Raw genomic sequence first — 13,085 nt, 5'->3', positions numbered from 1 at the left:
TCATCGTCGTCTATCTACACACTCTTTAATTCGGTTCGGCATCCCACCCATCCACTCCCAGCCAGCTGATGCTTTCCAGATGTGGAGGACTCGCAGGGTCCAGAGACATCTGCAGGGCATCTGGTTGTTGGGCGAAGGCAGGGAAGATCTGGGGACGTTGCCACGCCGTGATTTTCTCTTGCTCCGGGGTAAAAATGCCCGGAGCATCCGGTTTTACCGATGACCGGCTGCTCTCCTTCTCCCCTTTCCTTTTCAACGCCCGTGTGAACGGAAACGGAGCGTGTAGAAGGCGCTCCTATTGCAAACCCGTGTCTTCCGCTCGCGGCCACTAGGTGGCGCGCTCCCCTCGCGGTACCGCAACGCCGCTCGGCCAATGGAGGCGGACGACGGGCGGGCTCCTCCGCCATTGATTGGTCCGCCAGCCTCCGCCCCTTTTCATTCATCTTTCTCCTCTTCGCCCCGAGCTCTCCCCCCCCCACCTCGCCCTCCTCTTTTCCGAGGATCGTCGCGGATCCAATCGGCGGGAAGCTTGGCGGTTGCTAGGGGCGGGCCCTTCAGCCCTTCTTGCCAGTCGCCAGCGGGTGCGGGGTTGCTAAGGGGAGAGGCCCGGGAGGTGATGGACAGCTGAAGCCACGCCCCTTGGGTCTCAGCCGCGGAGGCTGAGCCGGAGCGCTCAGAGCGAGAGCGTCGCGAAGCGGGTTTGGCTGCTCTCGCTGGTGCACCGAGCCTCCTAAGTCTATGCACCCCGGGTAAAAGAAAAGAAGGAGCCCCGGCCGCTCGAAACAAGCCGGGCCGAAGGTTCGGAAGTTGCCTTGCACCGAACCAACCCGAGGATTCGGAAAGCCGGAACGCCCCGGATCGCCCCCTGGATACACCGCCGTAGGGGATCCCGTCGAGACGATCGCAGCCCTCCTTTGGCAGCCCGGCGTCCGGGACGGCTAGCCGCTCCCGGGGAGGACTTGAGCGGAGCCAGCCGCTGGTTCGGCCCCCAACTCGACCGCCGCCGAAACGCTTGGGATTCCAGCCGGCGCAGCTGGACCTGTCGCGTTCTTGGAGGGGATCTTGGGGAGGATCCGAGCGGGCGGCCAGGTCGGGGGAGCTACGAGACGGCGGTCCGTGGGGTCGTCGGGACTCGCCAGGCATCTTCGCGCGCCGGCTTCGGACGACGGGGAACGACTGCAGCGTTTTGGACGGACCAGCTTGCCAGCTTTCCCCGCGGCCCGGAGGAGTTTAATCGCGGGAGCTTGAAGCGGACTTTGGGAGGGGAGATCCTGCCGGATCCTTGCCTTTGACGCCGCCGAGCCAACCCCTCCGGGCTCAGGATCTTGCAGCCGCCCCGCCGCCGGGCTCCGGCCCCGCGATGGCTGCGGCCCGCCCGGGGGCACCCCGGCTGCTGCACCCGGGGACGCTGCTGCTGTTGCTGCTGCCGCCGCTGCTGCTGCTGCTGGTCCTGCCGGGGGGCTGCCGCGCTTTGGAAGGTGAGCCCCGCCGGTCTCGGGGAGGGATTGGCGGCGCCTGCCTCTGGATCCATCCAGCCGCTTGTGGAGACGCCGGGAATGGGGTTATGGCGTGGGAGACGGTTTGGGGAACGAACGGCAGTCTGTCAATCCTTTTGGGGGGGGGAGCCCCCCAAGACACGCGTGTCTTCCTTCGCCTTCCTGATCCACACGACCTCTTTTGCACGGAAATCGGAGCTGTTCTGAGAAGGGGTTGGCCGGCCTTGGAAATGCAGGCTTCTCACCCCATTCTGGAGTCTTTATTCCCCCATCCACCGACCCAAACCCAGATTTTCTAACCGAGGCCAATAAACTAGTTCTCTCTGGAGATTGGAGTAACCATATCTTGGCTTGCCTGGCTTGGAGGCTCCGTTTTATCTTTGGTTCTTTAGATTTTCTGAAACTCTTTGGATGAAGTTTCTTTTCCCGAAAAGCGCTCCTCCTTTAAAAGGATTGGGGGAGGTTTGGCGGATAAATTGAGTGAGAAGCAGCTCATAAGCCTTAAACCTCAGTTTGAAATCCTTGGGGACGATCTTAGCTCTTGGCAGATGAAGACCACGTTCGTTTTGCGTCCGCTGTATTCACACAACAGCCTGTCCCTCTAGTTTTGCTTGGCCCAATTTCCCCAGGTTCAGAAAAAAAAAAAAAAAACCAGCGTGGTAAGGCAGAGTGAGGAAGGCGTGAGCCCTGCCAAACCTGAGTTATGTGCTTGTCGGCACAGATAAAATTCCTTGTTTCCGCCTATTGCAGGACGCAATCCGCAATCCAAATTTATCCGCTTTTAAATTGGTAAAAATAAGCGGATGACTCCAGAAACTCTCTTTACTTTTAAATTACAGCTGGTGAATGTGGAGATTCCCAATTCACGAAGGGTGGGTGAGTAAGGGGTCTCAGTGAAAGTTGGAAGTTCTGCAAAAGTGGTCTGTTGCTGGAGAAATCAAAGTTTTCCTTGGCACTGGAGACCACTCTAAGCGAAAATGTGCTTGGTTTGAGTTAACATACCCCAATGAGCCTAATCAATGTTATTGCAGAAACCTTGATTAAGAAAAGAAAGCCTTTCTTTCTCACCAAGTTAGTCCCTGTGTTGTGGTTACGGCTTCAGCCCATTCCAGTTTTAAATTGAAATAACTCAGAGAAGCTTTCTTTAAAAGTTCATAGCTGTTTTCCATCGTAGGACTGGTTTGTGTACCGCTGATGCTTTTCTATATTCTCATCCCTTTGAAAGAAAGGCAGCTTCCAGAGGAAAATCCCTGTGTATAAATACATACATACATACATACATACATACATACATACATATATCACATTTATAAGTCGCCCATCTCACGTTAGGGAACTCTGTAGTCGATCATCTGTTTCTTTTTTTTTTTCTCCCTCGATCCTGAAGGCCTCAAAAAGATGTTGTTTTTCCAAGGACTTGGGAAGATTTGTTTGTTACGGGAAGACTTGTTTGTTAGTCCGGTGTAAGGAGAGGCTTGCTCAAATGGGCCTGTTTTAGTTGCAGTTGGAAAACTCTGGGTTCAAACATGGTCTTGGGCGTTTGGGACTTTTCGCACTTTGTCTCGTGGTGAAGAACCAGAATCAAAAATACCTTCTCAGTGTGGTCAAGCAGAGCAGATCCAGAAGTTGATTCCTCCTGAAATGTTTTACTAAACAGTCCCATAACTTGATTTGTTTTTTAAACAGGTTTGCCCCGGTTCTCTCTTAAGCGCCTTAATTTCTCACATCGCCACTCCTAATCTGCAGCTTTAAAGTGAGTTTCTTCCTGGAATGTTCTGAAGTATATCAAACATTTCCCTCTTCTTTGAAAGCATCTTTTAAAACCTGGCCGTGGAGCGTTGGTTGTTTTCCTTAAAATCTTCAAAGCGTCCATCAGATGTCTACCCCCCCCCCCCACACACACTTTCCTGTTTGATGCTGCCTTAAAAGTTTGATTTTCCAAAGCACTTCTTTGGCTTGAGTTGGCTCCAGTCCTCTCTTTGTTGGCAGACAGAGAACAGATGGAGAGGTAGAAGGGGGACTTTTTTCTTTTCTTTCGTTCATGCTTTCTTAGAACTGGTGATTTCCAAGAAAAAGAGGAAAGAAAACTAGAGAAATCTGTTAGAGGTCAACTAACTTCCTTTCTGGAAATTAAACAGCCATGGTAGAAGAAAAAAATCATTGGTGGGACATTGATCCCCCATTCTGATGAATGCTTTGCTAGTATCTTTGTTTGGCCTGTTCATCCCTTAAGGACCATGTGATATTTATACATCAGAACTTTCTTGCTTGTAACACAGGAGAATCTTGGCCCTGCCAATAAAGCATATTTGCAGCTCATCATATCCAAAAAGGCAAAATTTCAAGAGGCCCGCATTACAGGACTATAACTGAGGTGGCTTGTGGCTTTCCCTGATTCTTCAGAGGGCTCCATCCACTGTTTAAATTCTCCCCTGGTTGGATTAACCTTCATCCCGTAGCCGAAGGCTTCAATGCAGAGAGTGCTTGGTTTTCTGGGTGCTGGGCTTGGACAGAATATGTGAGGGGGAGAGAAAACCCTGTTAAAACCCAACTTTCTAACCCTGTTAACCAGGATAAGGGATAGAGGCACAATTTTCACCACAGCTTTGTTCAGCGTGCGAGAGAGAAGAAGGGGGTGAAACATTCAGACCCTCGTTTTTCTTTCCGGCCGTCTTCCGAACCGCTGCTAACAAACTCCAGCTCTGATTGAATAACTGGAGGTTTGTGCATGAACTAACTCCGACTTGGTTCATGTACAGAAGTGCTGGCTTCTTAACCTGCCCGTGGGTTTTTTTCCCCCCTTTCCTCCCTCCAGTTTGTCTACCAGCTGGACTCTGTGAATTGATTAATAGCGTGCGCCTTGCATATGCTGTGATTTATCAGTCAGGCGCTCTCGAGCGGGCTGGCCTGGTATCTTTCCCTCCTTACGCTGGCCGTTCGTTTGCCCTTTTAGATGTGGGTTTTTAGGACGGACGGGCTGGGCGACAGAGCGAAGTAGAATCGAGGAAGGAAGATGCAAACCGGGCAGCAGGACTGCAGCGCTGCGAATGGGAAACTTAGCAAAACGCCTGATGTCAAGTTCCAGGAGTAAATCCACGCACGCATGTTCCACATAAGTGGCAGCTGCTTAGTACCCTGGGGATTTTAATCTGAGTGACTGTGGCCTGTCCAATTTGGCTTGCCGAAAGCAGCCAGTCCCCAGCTTGTTCGTTATCTTCTTCTCCAGGTTCTGCAAAAGTTGGGACTTTTTGTGCTTGCTGGCTGGGGGCAGTCTATATATACCCATGTTTTTAGCCTTAGCTGGTTCTTTCTCCTCTTCCTCTCTCCCCCCAAAACCCAATTGCTTGGAGATACTTTTGCACAGATGTGTGTGTGTGTGTGTGTTTTCTGCTGTGAGTTTCCTGCAAGGTGAAGTGGTCTCTCTCTCTCTCTCTCTCTCTCTCTCTCTCTCTCTCTCTGTTGCTTTGTGTCTCTGTCTCTCTATCTCTGTATCTGTCTGTGTGTGTGTGTGTGTGTGTGTGTATCTCTTTGTGTCTCTGTCTCTCTCTGCAAAGCAATACAGGAGAAGAGAAAATGGCAGGTTGGGGGAGAAAGTACCCAGTTTTATCCCTAAGGGTTGCAGGAGAGGTTGGTGTTGCTGGAAGGGGGAAAAAAAAAGAGGATTTCCTGCAAATTCCAGCATAAGCGTGCTGGATCTATCTGAAGCCACAGTGTGTTTTCCCCTTCGGCTCAGCAGCATCTCGCCTGGCTAGAGAAGGAAAGTTTTGCTGAGGAGCAATAGTGTGACTGGTTTTCTATGCCCAAAGAGCTGGCTAACTCTGGTCCCTAAAGATCAGTTTTTCTAACTGGGCCCAACCTCCGTGGTCATTGACGGACGGCAGACGGGGGGAGCTCTGGACTTCCAAGCGCCAAGCGTCTCTTTTCTTGCTGCTTCCTGAGCTGCTGCCCCAGTCCTCCCCTTCCATTCCAGAAATTCTAGCCTCTAAGTTGGAAACAATATGATGGCCACCAAGAGTTGATTGATGGCAGCAGGGTATATAAATTCGAAGGATGCCTCTGCATGGTTTAATTTAGCGGAAACCAGATCGCGCTTTCCATGGGCTTTCGAAAAGCGTTGGTGAGGGTGGGGGGAGTTTCTTCAAACACCTTTGTCCTCTACTTCTGAGGTTAGTGGCCCAAGATTGTCCATTAAGGTAGCATTTGGCAATGCCAAAAAGGGATGTGGATTTTGGCAAGGGGCAGACGAGGCTGGATTTAAAAAAAAAATCTGCCTCTGTGTTTCAAGAGAAACATTCGACTCCTTTGTCTGGCCTAGCTTGCTGCCCTCGCTTGTATAGTTAGCATATGGAGTCCTTGGTGGTCTCTGAGCCTGGTGGTTGCAAACGTTTCATTACCCAGCTAGGTAACACTATCAGTGAAATGAGAGGGTCGGCAACCAAACCACCAAGTTTAGAGAGCACCAGAGATGTCACAATTCAATTGAAATCCTTCTACTGCAAGTTGGTGTGGCTTGCCAAAAGAATTTGGGTCAAAACCAGTTTAGCCATGCTGCGTGGTTCTGACATGCATATTAATAATCTTTAATTGATGAGAGTCTTGTCATCTGTCCAGACATGTAGGATTCACGGCATAATTACCACCTCGTCCCCTTTCCACGCTCATCCCAATTTAAAGTCCGCATCGGCGTGGCCACACCACGTATCTGTCGAAGAGAGTTTTATTTTATTTGCTTGTGTATTTATTTACTCAATTTGTATAGCCCCCCCCCCCCATTTCAGGTGAGTGACTCTGGGTGGGGAAACAGCCGTAAAGTCAATGAACACCAATGAGAACCAGCACAAAAAATAAAAAAAATAAATGAATATATAAATAAAATGTTTTCAGTTACAGCTCACGAAATCTTATGCTTTCTAATGAAATGCATTTGTTGGGAAGGGTGCTACCAGAATCTTGGTGGTCACCCTTTCGTGCGAAGTTAGGAAAAGTATTTGGGACTCTAGGAATTTAAATATATATATTTCGAGTTGTGCGTCAACTCCATGGTGTCACTTTTACGCCATGGAAATGCTTCTTCAAACGCTGTAACCACCTTAGAGGGCTTAAGGAGTGGGTCAAAGGATGGGGTTTTCCCCTCCTGTTCGAAAACATATTTGTGGATAATGTGGGGATTGCACTGGAAATCAAAAATAGGGCACCGGCTGGTGGTAAGAATGGGCCGAATGCAAAGCAAAGATTACATAAAGGCTGGATAAAAAGGGTAGGGTCATGCATTTTTCCCCCCAATTTTTTCTTGCGTTGGAAAAGAACAAGTAATTTGGTTCAGATTCCACGCTGCAGTTTGACAAAGCATTCCTCTCTGTTTTATTGAACGTATAGAGCACATTTAAGCATGATGTATGGCCAAGGTGCTGTGGAGTTAAACTACAAAATGATATTGCATCTTCTGTCTTCTTCTGCCTATCGGTGGTGAAATCCTGCAACGTGGGGTGTGGAAAGTTGTCGATATACAAAACTTGTCTGTGTCATATTCTAAACAACTGAACAAACCTCAGTGGTTTGCCAAAACTGACTTGCTTTCCTTGAAATGTTGAAAGTTTGAAGCTCACAACTGTAGACCTAGTTCTACGTACCTTAACTTTTCTGTATTTTTTCCCCTCGTGTTTTTTTCCCCCTGTTAACCAGCTTTATTCTTAGTTTATGCTCTGCCTTGTTGCTACGATCTGCGGCCACGAGAGTAAACTGATGGATTTATATTCTAATGCCTGTGTTGGTGCGCCTATTCGATGCCGAACCGTGGCGTAATTGTATTCTTTTCAACCATTCCCCTCCTTAAATTATTCTTAGCGTATGCTCTTGTTATTTTCCCTCGATGCAGAGAAGTTTGCTTTCCTCTTAATTACAGTTCACTGAACTGTCTCCTCTCGCAACGGGGATGTGAGAGTCCTGCTGTTTTGTTGATCCTTTAGGATAAGGCTGAGTAAAATCCGGTCCAAGAACAGGAGGAGATTCAGCCAGCCTCGTTCGGCCTCCTACTCCTTTGCAAACTGGTCCAGACTTATGGGAGGAAAAAAAGGGTGAACCTTTGAGCCCAGAAACGTGGCAACTAGTTGGGGATGGGGGCAAATGAACGTTTCCAAGGATCTTGGCGTTTTCGTTCACATTGTCTATTTTTCTGTGCTGTCTTTCCGCGCCCAGCCAATTCTGCTTTGTGCTTCGGTCTACTTGGCAAAATTTGTCTCTTCCCTTAAATGCTGAAATCCCAAACGGTTGAGCCTGTTTGTCTTCGCTTAGAGACATTCGGCTTAAGAGCAATTTTCTCCAGTTGCTTTCGTGGCTTGCATTGTGGTTGTTTGGTTACAAGCTGCAACCAAGGCGGGGGGACACGTTGCCGATTTTGTGTGTGTGTGTGTTTTTTTGTGGAAGCCAAGGAGCTGCCTCTTTTTCCTCTTGGCCTGGGCCGCTTGTTGCTGACGGTTGAGCCCTGTGGAGTTCTTAATTAGACATCCCCAGAAACCTGCCTGAATCATGGTGCATTTGCCTTTGTGCGTCTTGTTTTCCTTTATTTTATTTTTATTTTTTTTATGAATTGCAGCTTGGCCTGCTCTGCTGACTCAAACTGGTTTGTCCGGATTAAGCGTCTCCGGCACTTGGTGCCAAAGCAGGAGGGAAGGGAGAGCAGGTGCTTATTTGGACAGACAGTTTTCTTTAATGAGAGAACTGGGGCTGGCTGAGATTAAGTTCAAGTTGACCATTGACTCACCGTATTTTTTTGCTCCATAAGACGCACTTTTTTGTCTCCCAAAAGTGGCTGGAAATGTCTGTGCCTCTTGCGGAGTGAGTATTGCTGAACTGGCTGTTTTTGGCTTCCGCACGTCCTGGGTTTTTTTTTGCCTGCACTTGCCCCATTTTCGGCCTCTGCGTGACCCATTTATGGCCTCCACGTGCCCCTTTTCGGCCTCCGCACGTTCCATTTTTGGCCTCCATGCGCCCCATTTCTGGCTTCCGCGCACCCCGTGTTCAGCCTCCGTGCACCCCATTTTTGGCCTCTGCATGCCCTGTTTTCAGCCCGCTCCAGGCGGAATGGTTGAATACCACCGATCAGCTGTTGCAAGCGGCAGGGATCGCCGCTGCCGATCGGCACTACCTATCATCACTGCCACTGCCGATCAGTGCCACTGCATGGCAGTGGTGGTGATAGGCAGCGGTAGCCGATCCCCCCCGCCTGGAACAGCTGATCGGCGGTATTCCAGGAGGCCGATCCAACGACCAATCAGCTGCTCGTGCTGAATCAGGCTGTGATAACGTGCTGAAGCTAACCCGGCTGTTTGCTGCTTTCTGCAAGGATACTAGCCAGATGAATACTGGTGGATGCTGGGAGGCAGAGGCAGATTTTTTTTTCTTGTTTTCCACCTCTAAAGCTAATGTGCGCCTTATGGTCCGGAGCATCTTATGGAACAAACATATGGTACTTTGGTTTATCCATTGCAACAGGGATGTCCACCCTTAGCAACGTTAAGAAAGGTGGCACTTTAACTACCAGGATTCCCCAGGCTTGGCTGGGGAATTCTGGGAGTTGAAGTCCACAGGTCTTAAAGTTGTCAAGATTGGACTCCACTGCATTACAGGTTCTCTTGCTTGCCCAGAACACTTCAGTCGGTGAAATTCATTTTGCCACTCAGGGCCTTTATGCCAAATTTGGCTCCGGCATTAAAGGGATTGGTGGGGGTGGCCTTGTTTGCCAAAAATATTTGGATTTTCTTAACAATAGCATAGCTCTGCAAAACATCATGGAATGTCTTACAGGGCTTTATTTCATGTTGATCAAGAAGTGGGAGAGAAACACGGGATAGAAAAATAGAACAATTGTTCTCTGGTATTATAAATAATTCTGCTACAATTACTTCCTATTCCACACGGGCCCTGCGTCTGGTTGTAATTAGCAGTGATGAGTTTTTATGGATAGAAAAAAAATAAAACCTTGTACAGATAATCCCCGACATGCGAACGCAATTGGGGCCGGAATTGTGGTCACTAAGCAAGGCGGTCATTAAGTGAGTAAATCACATAAGCGGACCTGATGCTGTAACCATTTTTACCACGATTGTTAAAACGAATCAGGTGATTGTTAGGTGAATCGTTTGTTGGAAACCATTTGGCGAAAGTCACAAAGCAAGAGGCATCGGGGGTTATTTGTTTTATTTTTTGTGGGTAACTAATAGCACAGCCTAAGAGCCCATCGCACATGAAGATTGTGGGAAAGAGCAAAGGGAAAGTAACTGGCCCCAATTCCAGTTCTGCTGAGCAATGCTTTTAAAGCAGGGGTGTCCAAACTTGGGAACTTTAAGACTTGTGGACTTCAACTCCCAGAATTCCCCAGCCAGCATGCGACTCTGGGAGTTGAAGTTCACAAGTCTTAAAGTTCCCAAGTTTGGACACCCCTGTTTTAAAGCAAGAGAAGCCGTACGTGCCAATGTGCCAGTTGACATTTCTTAGAGCTCTGTATATTTTTTAAATAGTGTTGGCATCTTCCGCCTTGCCAGGCCCTTCGTGAACACCCTGGCACACTGATTCTCATTTACAACAGTTGCAATGTCCCAGGGTTAAGTGACGATCCCCTTTGGCGACCTTCTGCGGAACAAAATCAGAGGGGAAGGCGGTTTCACTTAATAACCATGCTACTGACTTAACAGCGGTAGTGATTCGCTTAATACAGGGGTGTCCAAACTTGGGAACTTTAAGACTTGTGGACTTCAACTCCCAGAATTCCCCAGCCAGCCCTGGCTGGGGAATTCTGGGAGTTGAAGTCCACAAGTCTTAAAGTTCCCAAGTTTGGACACCCCTGGCTTAATAACTTTCTCACTTAGCAGAGATTTGGGGCTCAATTGTGGTGGCAAGCCGAGAACTACCTGTACTGTACAGTTCCCACTTTCTAAATCTATAGTGTCCACATTTGGAACCAGCAGCAAAGTCTTTAACTGACGATATTGCAGCGCTTCAGCTTTCCTTGACTTTAAAAAGGTAAAGGTCCTCCTCGCACATATACGCTAGTCATTCCCGACTCTAGGGGGCGGTGCTCATCTCCGTTTCAAAGCCGAAGAGCCAGCGCTGTCCGAAGACGTCTCCGTGGTCGTGTGGCCGGCATGACTCAACGCCAAAGGCGCACGGAACGCTGTTCGCTTCCCACCAAAGGTGGTCCCTATTTTTTCTGCTTACATTTTTTTAGGTGCTTTTGAACTGCTAGGTTGGCAGGAGCTGGGACAAGTCACGGGAGCTCACTCCATTACGCGTCGCTAGGGGTTCGAACTGCTGAACTGCCGACCTTTCAGATTGTCAAGACTTAGCCGCTGAGTCCTTTTTTCCTTGTCAGGCGTGTGAAAGTTGTAAAGGCGAGGAGAGGTCATCATCCAGTTATTTTCTCAACGCTCCATACAATCGCTAAATGAGGCAGTCGCTAAGAGAGGACTCACTGTATTGTTATAGGTCTGTTTCCAACGTCCGAATAGTCTTGGGTGCACTTTTTCCATTGCACCAAATGAATTTTGTTGGGTGCTTTTGGACCGGTGTCTGGTGGGTGGGTGGGTGAGTGTCTCTCCCCCCCCCTCCATGTTCCTAAGAGCAGACCAGCTTCCAAACACCTGTTCCCTAATTCTCCCAATCTTGGAATGTGAAGCTAGGAGACGTGCGGGAACTGAGAACTGGCTTCTGGTCAGCAACATGGACATGTGCTTTGGCAGGATTTCGGTCGATGGGGAGGTCGCACAGATTCATCCCAGAACTTGGGAGAAACTTTGATACTTCTGAGTCGCTTCTCCCTTTACCAGCTTCAGGGATATTGGGGGGGGGGGGTGGGGGGTGGAGGGGGGGGGGAACCTGTCAGTCATGGTCCCAAAGCCGCCTCTTTTTGTGCGATATGGCTCGCTTGGCAGCAGCTGCAATAGCATTTGCTCTGGCTACTTTTGCAAATGAAATCCATGCTGGATAAAAGGAGGAGGGAAGGGAGCCCTCCTTGGCTGTAATCTGTCTGTATCTCTCAATTTCTCTCTCTTTCTCAATCTCTCTCTTTCTCTCTCTCTCTCTACCCCAATCTGCCAATTTTTCTCTCTCAATTTCTCTCTTTCTCAATCCTCTCTCTCTCTCAATCTCTCTTTTTCTCTCAATCTCCCTTTCTCTCAATCTCTCTCTCTCAATCTCTCTGTATCTCACAATTTCTCTCTCTTTCTCTCTCAACCTACCTTTCTCTCAATCTCTCCCCCAATCTCTCAATTTCTCTCTCTCAATTTCTCAATCTCTCAATTTCTCTCTTTCTTTTTCAGTCTCTCTCTTTCTCTCTCAATCTCTCTTTCTCCCAATCTCTCTCTCTACCCCATCTGTCAATTTCTCTCTCTCACTGTCTTTCTCAATTTCTCCCCCTTTCTCAGTCTCTCTCTTTCTCTCAATCTCCCTCTCCCTCCCTCTCCCTCCCCCCCTATCTATCTATCTATCTATCTATCTATCTATCTATCTATCTATCTATCTATCTATCTATCTATCTATCTATATATATATATATATACACACACACACATCCCAATCTCTCAATTTTTCTCTCTCAATCTCTTTCTCAATTTCTCAATCACTCTCTTTCTCTCTCTCTCTCTCTCTCTCTATCTCACAATTTCTCTCGCTTTCTCTCTAAATCTCCCTTTCTCTCAATCTCTCTCTCTACCCCAATCTCTCAATTTCTCTCTCTCAATTTCTCAATTTCTCTCTCTCTCTCACTCTCTCTGTATCTCACAATTTCTCTCTCTTTCTCTCCCTTTCTCTCAATCTCTCTCTCTCTACCCCAATCTCTCAATTTCTCTCTCTCTCAATCTCTTTCTCAATTTCTCAATCCCCCTCCATCTCTCTCTCTCTCTCTCTCTCTCTCTCTCTCTCTCTCTCTCTCAATTTTCTCCCTCTTTCTCTCTCAGTTTTTCTCTCTCTCTTTCTGTCTCTTTCTCATCTTCAGTTGTCCACCCCACAAAAGCCCACTTCAGGGGTTCCTTGGCTGGAGCAGCCGGTGTGCCGTTCTGGGCTGCCCGCACCGGCAACATGGAATCTGAGCCGCCCCTTTGATTAATGAGGAAAATGTGCAGGGCTTGACCAATTGCCAGCAGCCGATTGATTCCCGTTCCTCAGAAATTAAACTGAAAATAAAGAGAGGGAAGAGAAAGAGGAGCGAGCAAGTGAGCGAGAAGGAACGGCAGCCCAGCCTGGCACTCCCTGCTTGTTTTAACTTTGGAAGAATCCGAGTTGGGTCTGAGGGGGGTTGGAGAGAAAGGATATTTAGCTTTAAACAGTTCCAGATGGGTTTAGTGTTCGCACGTTGGGAGGAAGTGAATTGAGAGCCGCACGGAGATTTGGGTAACTGCCCCGGGCGCAAGACAGGAGGAAAGGCTTGGCAAAAATGGTTTTGCAATCTGTGGACTTGCAGAGTCACTCTGTCTGTGGGGAGAGCCGTTCTGACGAAGGTGCCTGGCACGGTCTTCTCCCTTTCCACCTTCAGATCCTTCCTTCTCCTTCTCATTCACAGGAGAGTGTACCGTGTTTCCCCCAAAATATGCCCTCCCT

At 48.6% G+C, this 13,085-nt stretch overlaps 1 protein-coding gene across 1 annotated transcript in view; it reads left to right on the top strand.

Annotated features, from left to right (window-relative positions):
• Positions 1-598: 598 nt before the first annotated feature.
• The window catches only part of EPHB3 (EPH receptor B3), a 158,553-nt gene continuing 146,066 nt past the window's right edge, over positions 599-13,085 (top strand). Inside the window, exon 1 of the mRNA XM_081953620.1 lies at positions 599-1,478. Coding sequence (XP_081809746.1) covers positions 1,361-1,478 — 118 coding nt within the window. The 5' untranslated portion in view covers positions 599-1,360. The remainder of the gene's footprint in view (positions 1,479-13,085) is intronic.

Source organism: Natrix helvetica, assembly GCF_964273705.1.
Source record: "Natrix helvetica genome assembly, chromosome: 5".
Lineage (NCBI taxonomy): Eukaryota > Metazoa > Chordata > Lepidosauria > Squamata > Natricidae > Natrix > Natrix helvetica.
Note: the sequence above shows the minus strand (reverse complement) of the source record. Positions and strands in the feature narration are given on the sequence as shown.